The sequence below is a fragment of the Nicotiana tabacum genome, chromosome 6 (assembly GCF_000715075.1).
Source record: "Nicotiana tabacum cultivar K326 chromosome 6, ASM71507v2, whole genome shotgun sequence".
Lineage (NCBI taxonomy): Eukaryota > Viridiplantae > Streptophyta > Magnoliopsida > Solanales > Solanaceae > Nicotiana > Nicotiana tabacum.
The window spans coordinates 156,851,244-156,872,942 of NC_134085.1; the positions used below are offsets into that span (position 1 = coordinate 156,851,244).

A 21,699-nucleotide genomic window follows, 5' to 3' on the forward strand; every position below is an offset into this window, starting at 1 on the left:
TGAGGGGGATAGGCAGGGCAGCCATGGATGTCTTGCTTGGAGTTTGAGGAAGAAGAAGGAAAGAGAGGGGGGCTTCCACAGTGAACAATTATGTTAGGGTTTTGTTGTTTTTTTTTTTTAGATAGGGAAATAGGGGTGTTGGGTTATGGACTGGGTCGACCCGGTTTATAATGGACCGGGTCGTTTGGGAAGATTGGGTCTCTTTGGGGCTTGTGGTTTATAATTGAAGAAATGGCCCAATCCGATTTTTCTTTGTATTTTTGCTCTCTTTTCTTTTACTTTCTAATTAATAAAACTAAAAATTTTAAATTAAGTTAATAAACTAAATTAACTTATCGAAAAATAATAATTAGTTCCAAATAAAAATTATCGCACATAAGGATAGCAATTAACAATAAAATCGCACAATTAAACGTTAAATGCCAAAATGCGACGTACATTATTTTTATGATTTTCTCATTTTTATAAACAAACTTAAATAACTACTAAAACGGAAATGCGACATATTTTAATATTTTTATTAATTTAAACAAACAAACATGCGTAAACAAATACAAATAATTATCCAAAAATGTCAAAAAAATTCTCAAAATTGCACACCAAGGAAAATCACTTTATTTTGAATTTTTTGAGTAATTCTCACATAGGGCAAAAATCACGTGCTTACAGCTGCCCCTCTTTGCTCGAAGACACGAAGGGTTTTCGTGCAAAGATAAAGTGAGCGATTTTTGCCCATCCGAGTACTCCGTGCGAAGCATTTTTTGAAAAAGATTTGACCGAACCTTTGCTTCAGAGGTTTCCTACATATCCTGGGCTAAACAGGAATCAGGTCAATATTGTTCGGGAAATTTTGGTAGCTAGGACTACCGTGGGAGTGCAAGGTTACTGCTGTTGCATGCTATTACCACTGCTTATCGATCTCCTTGTTACACCGTGCTTAAAAGAAAACAAGAAGCTAGGCTAGACTGCAACTTGTTCTTGTTGCCTTCCTTTTTTCTCTGCTTGCGTTTCTTCCGGTGCTTTTCTTCCGAGACTTCTGGCCCTTTGCTTTTCTGAATACCAGTTTTCATCATTTTGTTCGGTCCGCTGGGGACATGGCTTTTTTCATTAAGCTTTTCGGCAGTTCCTTTGGGGATACGGCTTTCTTCATCAAATTTGTTATGGTGGGCATGATTTAATGTTCACAAGCCGTTTCTTTCAAAATGCGTCTTTTCTTCCTTTTGACATATGCACTTGAGTTTGTGCTGGGACCTCTTGTTGCAACCTTCTGCTTCCCGATGATTTTTATTGTTTCCTGCTGGGGATTCCTGTTGTAACCTTCTACCTTCTGGTGGGGTTATTGCTTTCAAGATCTGCAGTATAAGACTGAAAATTATTCCTCTTGTTATACAGGCGGGCTCCTGACTTTAACAAACAACTTTGAAAAATAAAAACGCCATTCCTCTCTTCAGGCGGGCTCCTCACTTCAAATAAACAACTTTTAAAATAAACATCATTCCTCTCTTCAGGAGGGATCCTGACTTCAACAACAACTTTAAAAATAAACGTCATTCCTCTCTTCAGGCGGGCTCTTGACTTCAACAACTTTAAAAATAAAATGCCATTCCTTTCTTTAGGTTGGCGAGATTTAAACAACTTTAAAAATAAACGTCATTCCTCTCTTCAGGTGGGCTCCTGACTTCAAAAACAACCTTGAAAAATAAACGCCTTTCCTCTCTTCAGGCGGACTCCTGACTTCAACAACTGCTCAAAATAATTCCGCCTCCATTCTCCAGGCGGGCTCCTGACTTCTTCATTAAAATTAAAATGTCATTCTTTTCTTTAGGTTGGCGAGATTTCAACAACTTTTAAAATAAAACGTCTTTCCTCTCTTCAGGCGGGCTCCTGATTTCAACAACTTTGAAAATAAACGACATTCCTCTCTTCAGGCGGGCTCCTGACTTCAACAACAACTTTAAAAATAATCGTCATTCCTCTCTTCAGGCGGGCTCCTGATTTCAACAACAACTTTTGAATATAAACGCCATTCCTCTCTTCAGGCGGGCTCCTGACCTCAACAACTACTTTGAAAATAAAATGTCATTCCTTTCTTTAGGTTGGCGAGATTTAAACAGCTTTAAAAACAAAACGTTTTTCCTCTCTTCAGGCGGGCTCCTGACTTCAACAAACAACTCTGAAAATAAAATGTCATTCTACAGGTGGGCTCCTGACTTCAACAACAACTTTAAAAATAAACGTCATTCCTCTCTTTAGGCGGGCTCCTGATTTCAAACTTAGGAGGAAATGCATCTCCTATGGGAAAAACAAACTTAGGAGGAAATGCCTCTCCTATGGGTAAGCTAAACTTAGGAGGAAATGCATCTCCTATGGGTAAAAACAAACTTAGGAGGAAATGCCTCTCCTATGGGTAAAAACAAACTTAGGAGGAAATGCATCTCCTATGGGTAAAAAAACAAACTTAGGAGGAAATACCTCTCCTATGGGTAAAACTAAACGTAGGAGGAAATGCCTCTCCTATGGGTAAAAATAAACTTAGGAGGAAATGTCTCTCCTATGGGTAAAAACAAACTTAGAAGGAAATGCATCTCTTATGGGTAAAAAAACAAACTTAGGAGGAAATGCCTCTTCTATGGGTAAAACTAAACTTAGGAGGAAATGCCTCTCCTATGGGTAAAATTAATTTAGGAGGAAATGCATCTCCTATGGGTGAAACTTTAAACTTAGAAAGTGCGTCTCCTATGCGTGAACCATTTCCTTCTTCTTGAATTACTTACTTACCTGTGTTGTCTCCCCTCGAAACTGCTGGGGATTATTTTGCTGGGGATGAATTTTCCTTTTCTTCCTCACCCACTCTGGGTTGTTCGACCCTCTTGAAACTTGGTCGAAACTCTGTCGAGGATACTTCTACATCTCGATGATCCGCTGGGGATAACACTGCTGAGGATAACTCTGCTGAGTAAATATGTTATTTTACTCCTTCCAAAATTACTTCCTTTTAAGTAGGATGTTTCATTCCTCTGCAAACTACTTCCCCCTTTTTTTATCTTTTTTTTTTCTTTTTTTTTTCCTTTTTTTTTTTTGCATAGCTTCTTCCTTTGAAGACTACCTCCCTTGAGACTCGTTTTGCCTTTCCCCGAAAGGAACCGCTGAGGATACCGATTTTCACCAAACTTGTGTTGGACTCCTCGAAACTGCTGGGGATAACACTGTTGGGGAATTATTTACTTACCTGTTGGGGGATAAAATGTTATCAGCTGGGGATAACGCTGTCGAGGATAACACTGCTGGGGGATTCTAATTCCTTCAGAACTAGTGCTTCACTCTTCGGAAGGCTGTTGGGAATGATGCTGGCCTTTTGCTTCTTCTGAGCTCAAGTTTCATCCCTTTGTTCTGTCCGCTGGGGAACAACTTCCTCCATTGAAACTTATTATGTTGGGGGCAACACTGGTTCAAAGACCACTTCCCTTGAAACTGGTGTTATCTTTATTCTCCCCCAAATGGGTACCTGACTTCCAGAAAATTTTCAAAATGAAAGGAAAATTTTCTGCCCCAGTTTGATAATATCCCTTGTGGCATGCATTTCTGTCATCAATGCCATTTCCTTTACCTGTTTCAAATCAAACAAAATTTGTTAGTTTAAAACGCGGTGGTTGGTTGTGATACTCCTACTGGGATGGTTTTCCCTTTCTCCTTCCTTGCTCTGTGTTCCACAACTTGTTGGGGATGATATTATTTGCTGGGAATAATCCCTTTCTGCTGGGGATATCCCTCTTCTTTTGTGGCATAGCTCGGAAACCGGCATTTCCCCGACCTTTTAGTCTCGTATGAATTTCCCAAATCATGCTCATTGTTCTCCTTGCTTTGTCTACAGGCCTTGGCCTTGAGGTTTATAACCTTTGATTTCGACAAGGGTATCCCTCTTGACACTCGTCAATCCTTTTATCAATTCCCTTTTGCTGGGGATATCTTTTTTGACACTGGCCTCGCGCTTGTTCCTTGCTGACTATACCTCTTGGATGTACTAGCCAGATTTCATCTTGCATAATTGTAAAGATGATGGCATATTTTGAAGTCAATTCTCACTTGTTCTGACCAAACAGACTCTACTGGGGTATTTTTCTATGAAAGGAAAAGATAAAAGGAAACAGAATAAAAGACACAAGAAAAAGAAACGCCGATACCGACTCTTATGGTCATGACATGCGCATGTGGCCTATCCTCCGCCGTCAATCGTCTTTCAAGACCTTCAATTGGCAATTCCCCATCTGATTCTCAATCTTATTCGACTTGTAGTGCCCGAAGAGTTTTCACTATCAAGCCTCTCTCATTTTGGTTTTTCTCTCAGCTTTCATCGCCTTATGGTGTCCGTGAAGATTTTCACTGATAAGACTCTCTCATTTGTATCACTTTCCAGCTGGGGATTTGGAGTGTTGCCGGTATAACTCTCTCTGCTGGGGATTAGAGTTCTTTCTGCTGTGGATCAGAGTTTATGTTCATCGGTAAGACTCTCATTTGTCTGACTTGGCATCTTTTGAAGACTAATCAGAAGGTCTTTCTTTGGACCGTAATATGGGTTTTTGGATAGGGCTAGAAAGAAAGGGTATTAAAGGCTCAAAAAACAAATCAATTTGGGGTTCAAAATTACAACCTTCGGAACCATATTTGTTTATAACAAGCGCAACCCTTGCCCCAGTTTCTTGCTTGGGGATTATTTACTTACTTATTTATTTTTATTTTTAATTTTTATTACACCATGACCGAGCCGTGAGGCGCCTACGTATCCTCTTTGAGGAATCAGGTCGAACGTAGTTCCCAATTCCTCCGTTTTCTTCTGACTTTCTTTTGTTTTTTTTATCATTTTTCTTTTATTTTCTCTTTTCTTTTCATTTTTTTTCGTTTTTGTTGCTTCTTTTTTTTGTGTTTTCTTTCTTTTTTTTTCTTCTTCTTTACCTTCCAGGCTCGTATTTTCTAGTCGTTGCTATTGATTTCGAACGAGGGGTACGAAAGAAAAAAAAACAAGGCTCAAAAGGGGTAACGAAGGATAAAGTGTTTAGGCAGCAGAACGAAATGCCTTCGTCATTCCAGTCTTCAAAACATGTCAAGTGCAAACAATACAATTGAACAAGGATTTATAGTCTCTTCTGATGGTGTTGGACTTGACAATTATATTCAACATTTGCTTTTCATTTATCATTTCTAAAGCACCGTTGGGCGACACTCTCACTCTTATTATCATGAACAACCCTCATGCCAATTTGGCGAATCTTGCTTTTAAACGGTTTTCTTTGTGTTTTACTTGCCCTAGTTCCACATGACTCGAGCTCCGAATAATCTCAACCGTCCTTATTTCCTTTAAATGTTCTGACCACCTTTCCGGGTTTTATTATTAACTTTTAAGATTAGGCCCAAACTGTGTGCGCATGTCATTTCACCAGAATCGGCGCTGGAAAAAAATGATAAAAAGACCCAACAAAAGATGACGGGAAATAATAAAAGACCGGATTTTACATTAGATTACCGGTGAAATGGTTTGAATAACAAAACAAACGAAACAAACCAGAATAAAATCCTAAAATAGCCTGAACAAAACTTAAACAGACCGCTATGACAAAATGGAAAGATAAGAAGGTTTGACACAAGACAATATCCGGATTACAACCCTAAGAATAATCCGGACAACAGAAATGACAACAAAATAAGCCACCAAAAGCTTCTCTCTTGCTAACCAAGGAACGGAGCGTCCTCCCATTTTATCAAAACTGGCATCTCAGCAACTGAGTTTCGTATCAGTATTGCCCAGACCATTGCCAACTTCAATATCATCAACCCTAGTCAACAATTCCCCAATAGGATTCGAGTGCTTCTGTCATCAGGCCTGATCCCCGCAAAGTGTGTATCATGATGTGCAGGTAAAGGATTCCGCGCGACATTCTGGGTGTCATTGTCCGGCTTACCACAAACCAACCACCTTAACTTTCTTTGCGATTCAAAACAAAACAGGTTAGAATGGACTCAGCCGGTCCTCATTATTAACAACATCTTTTTTTCTTTTTTTTTTCTTTTTTTTTCAATTCAATTTTTTTCATCATTTTTTTTCATTTTTTTTTGTTGTGGTCGAATCTTATGGAGATTGCCTACGTATCATGACCCCGCATGAATCAGACCTTGCGTAGTTCGGACCAATAAAAGATAAATAATAATAAACATTTTTTTCAATTTAAAACAAACTGGGTTTCAAAGGTTTGAAGAAGACCTACAAACTCGAAAATCAAACAACCCACGTATTCTAATTAAAAGATTTACAAACTCCAAACAAAAAGGTCAGCTTCCTTTCCCCGTTTGACAAATGCAACCAAACGGCTATTTTTGCAAATGTGACCCCTTCCAAATCTCACATGAATTTTGAGGCCGGGGAGGATTATTTTATGACACTTTACAAACTTGTCCGTTCTTTTACGAAAATAGCCTTTCGACAACTGAAAGATAAGCTAAGGCTATTTCGGCAAGAACGGTTTAAGACGCGGCCGAAGGTGGCTCGGCTTATTTTTGACAAAAAAATATTCAAACGGTATTCACCTGACCGCTGACTCTTTGTTTTTTTTTTCTTTCTCAAATTATAATAAAACCTGGTGTTGCAAACACGGCCATTCAGCGTCTCGGGGACGAAGATTTTTTTAAGGCTGTGTGGGTCAACTGGACCAAAAAACAATGACCCAAAAGGTGGCTGTTTATGCAAAGCCAGCCTTCTGGCGTCCCTTTCGGGAACATTCGGCTATGTTTTGACAAAACAGTGTCACCCGACTTTTTTATGACAGAATTAAAGTTTTGACATGTTTTTATTTATTATTTATTTGTTTTTGGCTATTTTAGCAAAAGGTGGGGTTGGACCCGATGAGGGTTGCCTACGTATCTCACATCCGGTGAGAATCAAACCCGCGTAGTTCGGGCAGATTGGATACGGGTGAGAATAAAAAAAATAACTAATTCAGAGAAAACATATCTTTTTTTTTCTTTTGCTTTTTCTTAAAAGGTGATGAAACATTTAAAATCTTTTGGATTTTCTTTTTCCCTTTTTTTATTTGTGATTTTTCAAAAATGATAAAAAATGCAAAAAAAAAATTTGAATTCATTTTTTTTAAAAAAATAAAAATGTAACAAAGCATAACCGGGCCCTATTTGTTTTATCTTCGCACTTCACCCTCTCTTTTTCCTTTTTTCCTTTTCATTCACTCTCAATTATCATTGGTCCGCCAAATGACCCTTTTACCCTTGAAGGAATGCAACATGTAGCACATAAGATGCATCAAGATGGTCTTTTTCATTTCAGGTTGCTAGTCCTAGACAGACCCAACCCCTGTGTTGAGTCCCCTAAGCCAAATGCAACATGATGCAAATAATCGTTCCTACTAGGGATCCGGCATGAAGTCATGTTATTCTATGTTCAAAACCTGAGTCGGTGTTCTAGACTGTGTACCCGAGCGGACAACTCAAGTCGAGGAGGGGGCAACTTACCGGGAACCAAAAGGCTATCCGGCTTCGTAACTTGTCCGAGCCTCTTTTTTATTTCAGGGTATGACACTAACAGAATAGGGAGTCTCAACCAGTAAGCACATCCCCAGAGGTGAAGAGAGAAGGGTTCGGCACAGTTTATATATACAGTCAAATAATATCAAAACGGTAAAAGCAGCATTTAGCACATTAGGCTCAAACATGTAAAAATCAGATAAAGCCAAAATATAACAATTTATCTAAGCTCGAATTTCTAACCCTGAACCAGTAGTTCTGGGTTACAGGTCCCCAGCAGAGTCGCCAGAGCTGTCGCACCTCCTTTTTCCGCCCGCGCGAGGGGCGTAGGAGTGTTTTCCAATTAAAGGACAATCGAAACGGGATTTGTTTATTTATTTCAGAGTCGCCACTTGGGATATTTAGGGTGTCCCAAGTCACCAATTTAATCCCGAATCGAGGAAAAGAATGACTCCATATTACAGTCTGCGTACCAGAAATCCGGATAAGGAATTTTGTTAACCCAGGAGAAGGTGTTAGGCATTCCCGAGTTCCGTGGTTCTAGCACGGTCGCTCAACTGTCATATTCGGCTTATTTATCTGATTTGAATACAATTATGAACCGATGTGCCAATTTTAACTTTTTACCACTTTATTATTATTATTTTTAAAAGAATGTGAACATCGCTTAAAACACGTCTTTGGACTGCGTCACATGAAATGCGCCCACAATCCGGAACACATTTTATTTGATGTTTTGGGATTTGGATTTGGGTAGCATGAAATGCACACCCAAGCTTAAGAAAGTAAACTATTAAACACGCGCCTAAAGAGACTATCGCGTTATTATTTTGGGAAGGCCGTGAAATTCGCTAAACGGCCCTCCCGAATTCTAAGTAATTAACACATATATTTTTGTGAGGGCCCCGCAATCTATATGTTTTATTTGGCGAGGCCCGTCTCATTTTATTTAAAAGGATAAACCTATAGTGACTACATTTCTTCTATTAAGTTTGTCTCTAAAAGTAAAAGGAAATCCCTCAATTAATTACATGCTGAAAAAGTCGAACTTATTAGTTATTAGTTTACGGCTAATGCAAATGGAAAATTGCAATCGAGTTTGTACAAAGAGAGATTGCTTCCGTTCTATATTCTATTATTTAATAACATTGGAACATGAGATTTACGCACAATAATATCAAAACAGATTACATGTTCTTTGATTAATTTAAGCTAACATTATTAGATGAAGAAGTTATACGTATGCAACCTCATTACTCATTAATCAGTCAACTACATTTTTATACAAAGAAAAGAAAATTATATTCAAACACAAATCTAAACAGGAGGAATTCAACAGGAACAAAGCCTGATTAATATTTCATTTCGCTTCAAGCCGAGAGTGTACAAATGTGTACCTGGAAATGGCAGTACAAGAACAAAAGAAGTAGGAGTCAGCAACAGTAATAACACAACAACAGCAGGTTCAGCAACACCGCAAAACCAGTAACAACCAGTAGAATAACCCAGTAACAGATTGAAAAATCAGCAATACCAAAGTGCAATCGCAGTCAAAGCAGAAAAGAGATGGATACAAGATGCAGCAGTTTATTGATTTTGAATCACACTCGAGGAAAGGCAAACGAAAATTATTCAAGTGAAAGTTCAAATTGCCTTTCTCGTTTACTCTCAAAATGTTTCAAGTGTCAAAGTCCTCTTCTAAAAAAAACTCTCCTCAAACTAAAAGCCCTCAAGTATTTTCCTTTTTTTTTTCGTCCAAGTCTTTTAGTCTAAGACTCTCTTTCTTTTTTAAACTGCCCGTTTTTTAGTCCCTAGCTATCAAATGTAAAAGTCTGTCTGAGTGTCAAAAATCTCCCGTAAAATCTGATTCAAGTTCCCTTATTTATTCCCCATCCCAAACCCTTTAATCAATTAATAAAACCACACTTTCTCCTACCAAACCCACTATCTTCCCACTCATCCCCCTTTTAATCCACTACCTAATGTTTTGTCCCCCACTATATTAAATAAATATATCAAACCCCAACTCATTACCTCTTGTCCCCCATGCCTAACATAAACAATTATATCACCCACACCCCATTACATTTTGTCCTCCATGCTTAACATAAAGAATTACAAAATGTACAATTCCTAAACTACCCTTCCGACCTTATTACAATTACCATTTTACCCCTGAACGTACTGCAATTTACCAAACTACCCCCATCAGCTATAACCAATCAATTAATCAAACTCAACCAAAATATAGCCAATATGACCAATTTCTACACAAATTCAATCAACAAATCACATGAACACGAATTCTGAACCAATTCAACAACAAATCACATGAACACAAATTGAACAACATCAAATTAATGTGCATAAATTAACCATATTGGGAACCATATTGGGAACCAATCCTGGTTAACTTAGACCAAAAATTGATGAGCATGGAAACAACAATATTAACAACACAATACATGATTCAAACTAAATCAACAAATCAAAAACCAAAACATAAACGCATATTAAATTACTGGATGAACTTCAAACAAAGAATAAACATGCATTAGATCCATATTAAATAACAAACATGATGGATTCAAATGATTTAAACTATATCTAACAATATTAAAATTAAACTAATAATTTCTTCTACAAAAATACAAAATAAAAGCACATGAAATAAACTGAAAAACTAATTAATCAAAGTTCCATTTGAATCTGAAAATTAAATCAACAAAACATATGAACAAACTAGAAAATTATTTCAACGATGAACAAACAAAACAAGAATTGAATCATTTATCGATTTTGGATCCGAAAAATATCAAACAAAAATATGGACAAAATGAAACTTAAAAAAATCCACTAACCGGATCAAAACGACGAACAATGACTGACCAATGACGAACTCGTAAGGACTGTTTTGACGACGAAGCGACAAGCTGCGATGGCATCCATGGTGAAAGAAATGAAGATGAAGGAGCAGCAGCACAAAACAGTAGCAGTACGAAGACCCATGAGCAGCAGCTGAAGAAGAAGACGATGAGCAGCAGGTGGACACAACGGGCAGCAGTTGAGCAACAGCAGCAGCACGATGGAGTCGCCAGCAGCAGCACATAGCAGCGGCGGAGCAGCAGCGGAACAGCAGCGGACGCAACATCAGCAGACATAGATGAAGCAGCTATGACGGGCAGTCGTGGGGAGCAGCAGGTGGACTGTTTGGATCGTTACTGGTTGTCGACTGTAGTCGAAGAAAATGGGGGGTTGACGACGATGAGATGAAGCAGCGTCCATGGATGTCGAGACGGAGCTCGAAGGTGGTCGTTTGGTCGTTCATAGCTTGAAGACGACGATGGAGATGGTGTTGGTTGTTTGTTCGAGCTGGGGTCGTGAGGGTGATGAATAATGACGTGTGTGTGTGTGTGTATGTGTGTGTTGAGGGGGATAGGCAGGGCAGCCATGGATGTCTTGCTTGGAGTTTGAGGAAGAAGAAGGAAAGGGGGGCGGGCTTCCACAGTGAACAATTATGTTAGGGTTTTGTTATTTTTTTTTTTTTTGAAAGATAGGGAAATAGGGGTGTTGGGTTATGGACTGGGTCGACCCGGTTTGAAATGGACCGGGTCGTTTGGGAAGATTGGGTCTCTTTGGGGCTTGTGGTTTATAATTGAAGAAATGGCCCAATCCGATTTTTCTTTGTATGTTTGCTCTCTTTTCTTTTACTTTCTAATTAATAAAACTAAAAAAATTTAAATTAAGTTAACAAACTAAATTAACTTATCGAAAAATAATAATTAGTTTCAAATAAAAATTATCGCACATAAGGATAGCAATTAACAATAAAATCGCACGATTAAACGTTAAATGCCAAAATGCGACGTACATTATTTTTATGATTTTCTCATTTTTGTAAACAAACTTAAATAAATACTAAAACGGAAATGCGACATATTTTAATATTTTTATTAATTTAAACAAACAAACATGCGCAAACAAATACAAATAATTATCCAAAAATATCACAAAAATTCTCAAAATTGCACACCAAGGAAAATCATTTTATTTTGAATTTTTTGGGAGTAATTCTCATATAGGGCAAAAATCACGTACTTACACTACTATTGCCTTTAATCTTGCTTCCCCCTTTCCTGACATTGTTGGTCTTTGCGAGGCTAAGAAGAGGTGATTATCCCTTTCAAGGATCTAGACGAAACTAAAATCTCAGCTATAGAAATCCCCACAGACGGCGCCAAATTGTTTGATTCAAAAGATATTGGAACCTTTTTGAACAAATCAATCAAAGAAAACGAAGGGATAAATCTTAGCTAAGTATAATAATCTCTAGAACAAATGGTATACGAGGTGAATAGAGAGGTTAATATTTCTTGACCTTATCAAGATGAATGATCGAGCAATGATGATATTAATCGTTTATCTAAGCAAGTGTTACAACGAATGTTCTTCGTTGGAGAAGCCGAAAAAGAAAAAGCTTACAAGGTTGTTTCTACGCTATATATATAAGGGACAAACCCTTTCTAAGCCCTAAAAGACAAATCATGGAGAATATTTAAAAGAATATTCTTGATGCCTCCTAACGGACCTACACTACTGTAAAAGTCATAGAGTCTCTTGTTCGATTATCTGTCGTCCCCTGCAGGATGTCGAGCTACGAGGATCTCGTCGCTTGTCGTATTCATCAACGATCATGGTCGTCCAAATTTGGACCCATACAGTAGACTCTACCCATAATGCACTTACTGTGATGCAGCAGTGGATTAGCTTTGTGTACGAACCCAAAACTGAGGAAGAATCTTTGCACTATTGTCCGAACTAAGTTTGCTCTTGTCCATTATGATTGATGTTTTCCAGCAATAAATACTACTCCACTGCTAGTCTAAAGTTAACAATGATTGTACTAATTCTATATGGAAAATTTTGTATTTAAAGAGTCAAGTTTTAGCTCTAAGATATTTAAAAAAGATGCAAATATAAAAAAATATATAGTTACTCTATTTATTTCAATTTATGTGTCTTAGTTTTCTTTTTAGTTTATATTTTAACATCTGAAGGGGAGCATTGACGTAATTGGTAAAGTTGTTGTTATGTGATCAGGAGGTCACCGGTTCGAGCCATGGAAATAGCCTTTTGCAAAAATGCAGGGTAAGACTGTGTACAATAGATCTTTTTGCTTCGGCCCTTACCTGGATCTCGTGCATAGCGAGAGCTTAGTGCACCGGACTGCCCTTTTTTTAACATATATAACATCGCGTATAATAAATAAAAAAGAAAACTAATTGCTCCTCGGTCAAATAACAACACCGATAATTCTACCTTAGTCCCGTACAAAATGTCTGTGCACTTAATTTCAGCCGCTAGCACCCGATTTCTGTGTAACTTTAATAAGTTGTCATGTGCACCTTAAGTTAATTGGGCTTAAAAGACGCGAGCATCGAATTCTTAGTTTGGCCAATATTGGTATTCCAATTCACAGTTCTTTTTCGACAATTAAAGCGTAACGGTTAGTTTTCTAATAATAAAGAAAGGAAAGAAAGCATGAGAGTTGAACAAATTGTCCCAAGATTAAGGGAGATTGGTTTAATGGAGAAATGTAACACAATTGAAACCTAGTTATGACACAACAAACTTAATTCCCATCAAATATGATCCTATGAAGGGAAGCACTAGAGGTGAATCAGAATTAGCCTTCATTTTGTCTGGCTTAATTAATACTGCATGCAGCCATTTTGTTGACATTATTGAGAATAGGCACATAATTTACTATGTTTCATGTATTTGTATTGTATACAAGTTAAGTAGAGTTGATAGTTAGCATAGAATTAATTACACGAGTAGTTAGTTGTCACACGTGTGTGCACATATACATATATACATACACATTTCTGTTACAGTGATAATGAGAAAACTGATATTTTCATTTTCATCTTCTGCCTTTTTTCTCTCTTTCTCTCTCTGTTTCTCAGAAGTCTCTAGAACCTTCATTGGAGGTCCTGCATGAGCTTGGTCTTATCAGTCCGAAGCTAATCTCGATATGGTATCACAGCCCGGTTGACCGTATCTACTCGAGGTTTGCCGGAATTCTTCTTTCAGTGTCTCAAAATTCCTCCATTTTTTTCGATTTTTAGGGTTTCTCGATCTCTTGATCTTTGTTGAAATTTTCACACGAATCGGAGTTCCTCAGTGATATCATTTCTTCTGCTCACAAAATCGATCGATACATCGACTATTTTCATCAATCAGAACTTCTCAAAAATAGCCATAAATCAAAGCGAAGAAACAACATCCGATGCGACCAGAAATGAGCAGTCGGTCATCGATGCAAGCAGTCCTCTGTATATTCATCCATCGGACAGTCCTGAAGTGATGTTAATGCCGGTTCCTTTCGGCGGAATTGGATATAGATCTTGGAGAAGAAGTGTATTACGAGCTTTATCGGTTAAAAACAAACTAGGGTTTATTAATGGAGAATGTAGGAAACCTAGCCCAAATTCAGCTCAATTTCGCCAATGGAAAAGATGTGACGATATGGTAACTTCCTGGATTCTCAATTCCTTTGCAAAGGAGATTTCTGATAGCGTTGAGTATGCAAATAACTCTGTTGAATTATGGAGGGAGCTGGAAGATCGATACAATCAAACAAATGGAGCAAAGTTATATCAGATCCAAAAGGAGATCAACGACCTTGTTCAGGGATCATTGGATATTACTGCCTACTATACACAAATGAAGAGATTGTGGGAAGAACTAAACACTCTGAGTGCAAATCTCAGTGCAATTACATTTGCACATGTGGATCAAAAGAGACAATGCACAAGGCAAAACAAGATCGACGCCTAATTCAATTTTTGATGGGTTTAAGGTCTATACAATAGTGAGAGGAAGCATCCCGAGGATGAAGCCCCTACCATCTTTGACACAAGTCATTTCCCTCCTAATACAGGAAGAGAAGCAAAGGGAGTTCAGGCCAAGTAGTCAGTTGAACCTAGAATCTACCTCATTACATGTAAATGATGCACCTACACAACACCAAAGTCCATTTGGAGCTAAAAATTTCAAAACACATTATACTCCAAACAATATAGGTCGCCCACTCTATGACTACTGCAAAAGACCGGGTCACACAAAGGAAAAGTATTACAAGTTACATGGCTATCCGCAAAGAAATTCATACAACAATCAAAATCCTAATCGAGCCAATACTCAACAGTTCAATCAAAATAATAGTTCAAACCAAGTTCAGGGTCACAGATTCAACAGAGGAAAAGAAGTCGTGGCAAATGTGCATGGAGTCCCAGCTGATGTGTTTCATGAGAGGGAAGATGATTCAGTAACACATGAAGAGGATCAAAATGTCAATCTAACAAATGAGCATTATGTCCAAATAATGAGTCTTCTATAGCACTTTCAAACAAACAGCATAGGAGCATCACCTAGCAATGCCAACATCACTAATGTTGTTGCCAACTTCGTAGGTGACACACTAACACTTGTCCCATAAAGTTCTCTCTCTAAACACGACCCTCTATCCCATATGGCTATATTGTGGATGCTACTGAATGAGAAGGATAGATCCTCAATTTATTGAAGTCGAAACTTTTTCCTACAAGAAAAAAGACTAGCCAAATATAGGAGAATTATAATTTCCTTCTACAAAAAGGAAAACCTAATTAAGGAAATCATATTGCTTTTTTCCTTCAAGAGATGGGAAAACCAAATACAGTAAGAAATCAGGACAAACACCTAATAATTCTTCCCCTTGGCCTGAATTTCCCGACAAAATAAACTTGATCCACCTTCTTCACATAGCCTTCAACAGGTCGCATCTCCAAATCTCCACCACAAAGTTTGTCTCAACGTGCATAGCACATCGGTCAAATTTCTCAGACAAAAATCACGATTATCGTCAAAATATGTTGCGGCTAGAATAGAACCTGCGAAGATGAACCTGTCTTGAACCTCGCTCTGATACCACTTGTTAGGACCGAAAAATGTCAGGTGTCATGCGGAAGCTAGTAAAGCAAACCTTCAACGATGATAAATTAGATAACAAAAGAAAAATCTACCAAAAGAGACACAAACATATAACGTGGTTCGGTCAACTGACTTATATCCACAGCGGAGATGACCAATCCACTATATAAAAGAGAGTACAAAATATCGAGAGAACAACCTCACGAAAAGGCAAACACAAGTGACACACTAACACTTGTCCCGTAAAGTTCTCCCCCTAAACACGACTCTCAAACCCCATATGGCTACATTGTGGATGTTGCTGAATGAGAAGGAAGGATTCTCAATTTATAGAAGTTCAAACCTTTTCCTACAAGAAAAAGGACTAGCCAAGTATAGGAGAATATTTCCTTCTACAAAAAGGAAAACTCAATTAAGGTAATTATATTGTTCTTTCCTTCAACAAATAGGAAAACCAAATATGGTAAGAAAATTATGGCAAACACCTAACAATTCTCCCCCTTGGCCAGCATTTTTTGACAAAATAAACTTGATCCACCTTCTTCACATAGCCTTCAACAGGTCGCATCTCCAAATCTCCACCATAAAGTTTGTCTCAACGTGTGTAGCACACTGGTCAAATTTCTCAGAAAAAAATCATGATTAGCGTCTAATATGTTGCGGCTAGAACTGAACCCGCCAAGATGAACATGTCTTGAACCTTGCTCTGATACCACTTGTTAGGACTGGAAAAATCAGATGTCATGCGGAAGCTAGCAAAACAAACCTTCAACGACGATAAATCAAATAATAAAAGAGAAATACCAAAAGAGACACAAATATTTAACGTGGTTCGGTCAACCGACCTACATCCATGGCGGAGATGAGCAATTCACTATATAAAAAGAGAGTACAAAATATCGAGAGAACAACCTCACGAAGAGGCAAACACAAGTGACACGCTAACACTTGTCCCGTAAAGTTCTCCCCCTAAACACTACTCTCAAGTCCCTATGGCTACATTGTGGACACTGCTGAATGAGAAGGACATATATTCAATTTATAGAACTCTAAACCTTTTCCTACAAGAAAAAGGACTAGCCAAATATGGAAGAATTATATTTTCCTTCTAGGAAAAGAAAAACCCAATTATGGTAAATAGGTTGTCCTTTCTTTCATGAGATAGGAAAACCAATTATGGTAAGAAAATCTGGACAAACACCTAAAACAACACTCCCTTGGCCAGAATTGTCTGACAAAATAAACGTGATCCATCTTCTTCACATAATCTTCAATAGGTCGCATTTCCAAATCTCCACCACAAAGTTTGTCTCAACGTGCATAGCACACCGGTCAAATTTCTCTGACAAAAATCACGATTATCGTCAAATATGTTGCGGCTAGAACTGAACCCGCCAAGATGAACCTGTCTTGAACTTCGCTCTGATACCACTTGTTAGGACAACAAAAGTCAGGTATTATGCGGAAACTAGCAAAGCAAACCTTGAACGACGATAAATCATGCAACAAAAGAGAAATCTACCAAAAGAGACACAAACATTTTAACGTGGTTCGGTCAACTGACCTACGTCCACGACGGAGATGAGCAATTCACTATATAAAAAGAGAGTACAAAATATCGAGAGAACAACCTCATGAAGAGGCAAACACAAGTGACACACCACTTGTCCCATAAAGTTCTCCCCCTAAACACGACTCTCTACCCCATATGGCTACATTGTGGATGTTGCTGAATGGGAATGGCGGATCCTCAATTTATAGAACTCCAAATATTTTCCTACAAGAAAAGGGAAAAGCCAAATATAAAAGAATTTATAATTTCCTTTTACAAAAAGGAAAACTCAAAGCATGTTTGTAAAACACCTAAAGCATGGAACTGAATAGAGCAATCACATACGGAATTGACTGATACCCTTTTGTTGATTTCTTCTTGTAAATTTTATAAAATGTAGGCCTACAAGTAAATAAGTATGCAATTACTCAAATGACTAGTCTAGAGCAAACACATCGTATAAATAAAGTAAAACGAATACGGGCAATAGCTAACCTACAGTGGAGAGAGAAAAACAATAAACGAGACAATATTTCCAGCAAGATTGAAAACTCAAGGGGTCAACAAAAGAAATTCTTCGTAAAGATAATGATTCATTGGAAGAGATAAAATGCCCATAAAGGTCCATGCAATGATTAAATTATTACGTTAATGATTGAGGATACGTCAGTACGATGAAATGATTAATTGACACTTCCACTAAGATATTGTATGGATTTGTCTATAACTTAAGTCATAATATAACTGTAATTGGCCCACTGTTGACCAATATCTATTTCCGGACTATTACTGTAGAAATTAAAGGAAGAAAGAATAAGAAGCGAGAATGACACTAATAGAGGTGTCAAAATTGGCCCTGAAAAACATGACTCGCCCAACCCGCCCAAGGTCGGACAGATCATGAACTTAATTCATCTTCATTCAACTCATTTCAGCCCATCTAAATTTACGCTGATTTTTAGCTTAATTAATACATGAATAACTTTGCCAAAATATCTTTAAAATAATTTTCTTTTGTTTGATATGTTATGTATGACCATAACCAAAGAAAAAAAATATTTTGTAATTAAGCAATTCATAAGAAAACAACACATATTAATTAAAGCTTGATAAAAATTAGGCGGGTTCGGCTATAACCCAAATTTTAGCCTATCTTGACCCAACCCAAGTAACTCTTGGGTAGGTCAATGACCGTCTCATTTATTGACTCAGCCCATTTTGACCTTCCAAATCGACCCATCCGCCCTCTGGACACCCTTAGACACTATCTACCGTAAGATCCTACAAAGTTAATACGGATAGCAAAGGAACAAGAAAAAGTGATTTACCAAGGACACCAAAAGCAAATGCCCAGTGACCAGAAATACCCGCCATCTCTTTGTCTTTTCTAAAAATGGAAATTCCTCTCTTTGCTAATCTCTCACTCACAAACAATTGCAAGACTTGCTATTTTAATTGACAATGAAATGAGGAGTGCTCAGTTCACATATTTTTATAGCAACACTAGAAGTATACAATATTAGTCTTAGAGTTCTCCATTTTGTATGTATTTTTTTTCCTTCAGTTAGTGCTCTATTTGGTTTAATTCAATTTCTATGTATAAAACAAAGCATTTTTTGATTAGTTAACCTTTTTAGTATATGATGGGTTCGATATCAAAAGGGTCCCTTATTGCCCTTTTGTTGTGTCATCGTCCTATCCATTGTGCACTAAAGCTTCCAACTCGAGCACTAGAATTTTGAAATGGGTTTGTTAAATTTCTCGTTTATTTTTTTGTACAAATGTGCTCCTAATCAGCTAAAAAGACAATCAACAAATGATGGAGGCACCTATGAATGTTTGCCATTTGGCATCAACAATAGATATGCATTCGGGCTCTAATATTGGTAATAAGAATATCAATTTGGTAGAGTGGCTGATGAATGCCATCGGATATGCTTTGCTTTTGTCGGCTTATCTCGTCTTGGTGGGTTTGTGTCATTTACCTATCTGTATCTGTATAATGAAATGAAATCGTGTCAGTTTCTTGTTGCTACCAATCTTCAATGTTAACGGCTTAATGCTAATGATATGTTAAAGGCGGATTCAGGTTGCGGCAATAAATGATCTGAAACCAATACTTTTGACACAGAGCATATATTTATATGTGAATTTTATTTAATTTGTAATAAATAGTAGATATGAACTATAATACTAAAATTCAATGGATTAATGCAAAGAATCTTAAAAGTTGAACACATATGCTTTTCTATTTATGGGTTTAGGCTTCAGTGCTTCAATAAAGACCACGTCGAGGTTTCGTGAGATTGTTCTCTTTGATGACCACTTAGCATATTATATTAGTATAGCTTGAAATATATTTCCGTGTCGTTGTTAATTATCAACTGTTTCGCTTCAAGTTGTTATTAATAGTACATATATAATATTCAGAAACTTTCAGTTCTGTTAGATTCAAGTGATATTTGAGGGCGAAAGATATAAATGGTTATAAGTTTGGAACAACTAAACAAAGTGCCCCAAATATGTGCAATAAATAAAGAATATTTCTATGGAATGCCCAAACTCGTGTATAATCTTGTTGGCTTTTCCTTTTGGATTTTCCATTTTCTTTGTCGCTTGGATAAGATCCATTTCTTTTTCCCTTTAAAAATAGAATAAGGAAAATCGTGGTAGACAATAAGAGGACGAACCTTTAGGATTTTTGTGGGTACAGTTTTCCAAATTTCAGCAGCCACTACATGCCTTTGAATTCAATTATGTACGACGTTCTCAATTATTGAAATTGAACCTCTGATAGCTGCTCTTAAAATTTTATCCTTAACCCCAAAATACTATTGTTATCATTTTGGGGTTCGCTTTTTCTTTTTTCTTGTACAGATTGAGACAAAATCAATTGGGAATTGTCACGGAAGAGAAAGGCAAACACTATTAATTGTCTGAAATAAAGTTGGTTCTACCATAGAAGCTGGCACTACTTCGGGCGTTCAAGCACTACTCTTGGTATTATAATATTATTCAAATACGATTGAACCAAGAAAATATTATTCTATCTATGTACCTATCGTTTGCATGATTTTTATTCTCCCTAGAAAAGGTTGCATAAATCATTTTAGTGTTCATAATGTAGTAATAAAACAGTTTATCATTTCTTTTACTTTTGCAGGGATGGGAAAGAAGTATTACTTTCAAATGATTTAGTCCAATTCAGAATATATTGTTTCTTGTTTTTTTGTTTTGTTTGTCGACTACATTATTTTAGATGTTCGTAATGGCAAAAAGAAATGAAAAACGGGATCTAGCGCAAGTTTAATTTGTTAAAATTCAATTGTTGAATTTAAAATATAAAAATAACGGAGAATTGAAATTTCAACGAATTTGACTGCAAGGTTATAAATATGCCTTCATATGTTGCTCTTGGGGAGACTCAAACTCACAACCTCTTGGTTGGAATTGGAGGTTGCTTACCATCAGAGCAACCCCTCTTGCTTAAATCAAGACGTCTTCTTCATCAATATAGATATATTACTTCATCAACATATGTATAGTTATAATACGTAAGTTATTTCAGGGGCGGAGTTAGAAATCTGAATACGGGTTTGGCCGAACCTAGTAACTTTTGCTTAAACAGTATATTTGTATTAAAAAATTCATTAAATATGTATAAATATTTATTTAGAACCAAGTTAGTAGCTCTTAAAGTTTTATTCTAACATCTAAAACCTGTAAAGTTGAAATTCTAGCTACGCCTCTAATTTCTATTTCATTAAATTAAATCATCATGGTCATTTCTTTAGTCATACATAAATTAATCTTCAAGATAATTAATCAAATACACAGCTCCATCATGGTTAGTGTAACAGGGATGATTTATGTCACTCGAATTCTGCTCGAGGTTCACCTCCGTGCGGCAGTCAAGCCCAGTCTTAACTTCAGCCTTTCCAACACTTAGTTTTATTTTAGGGACGTTTGGAACTTAGAATGATTTAGGCAGCAAAAACAGTAAGTAAAGGGCACACACAAAAATTACAGGAATTTCTCCCCAACTTGTATTAAAACGTGAATACAAGAACACAATAAGCCAACCCTATGGCCAAGACAAAGAATTCCCTAATTCCCTGGCCCAAAACAATTTCCTACCCTTAGGAATACACTTGGACGAAATTGGCTAACACTTGCCACAAGACTCTATTTTTCTGCCTTGTTTAGGACAGCCTATGCACATTATAAGGCACGATTATACAATCAGTTGACAAGCTCCAACTGATGGGCAAACATGTTAAGACAAGTACAAAAACGTGCCCACACTTTTAGACCATGATCAGCCATGTTTTGGAAGTAGTTGAAACCGCCAACTGCCTCTCATGTGCCTTGCACACGTTTTTCAACTATTGCATGTGCACAACTTGTGCCTGTTTTGCCTAGCTGCTTCGTGCCCAAGGTTGGCATTTCACCCATCCTTGCCCTTTGACATTGCTCCGCACCAATGTCATGGCCATAACTCGTCGTCCACTGACTTAGCCGCACACATTCATTGCCACAGCTGCTCGTTTATGTCAAGTTGCTCCCAACTTGATCAAATCTGCCCGCATCAATTGTCATTGCTTGTCCCGCATTGCCTTGTCTTTCCTTGCCATGTCTTTTCCCTT

The 21,699-nt window shown here is 37.4% G+C and overlaps 1 protein-coding gene across 1 annotated transcript; it reads left to right on the forward strand.

Moving 5' to 3' along the window:
* The first annotated feature begins 13,899 nt into the window (after positions 1-13,899).
* LOC107802793 (uncharacterized) lies at positions 13,900-14,367 on the forward strand. Its single transcript, XM_016626364.2, has one exon. It carries the CDS (start codon positions 13,900-13,902, stop codon positions 14,365-14,367), a length of 468 nt encoding a protein of 155 aa, XP_016481850.2.
* Positions 14,368-21,699: the final 7,332 nt, after the last annotated feature.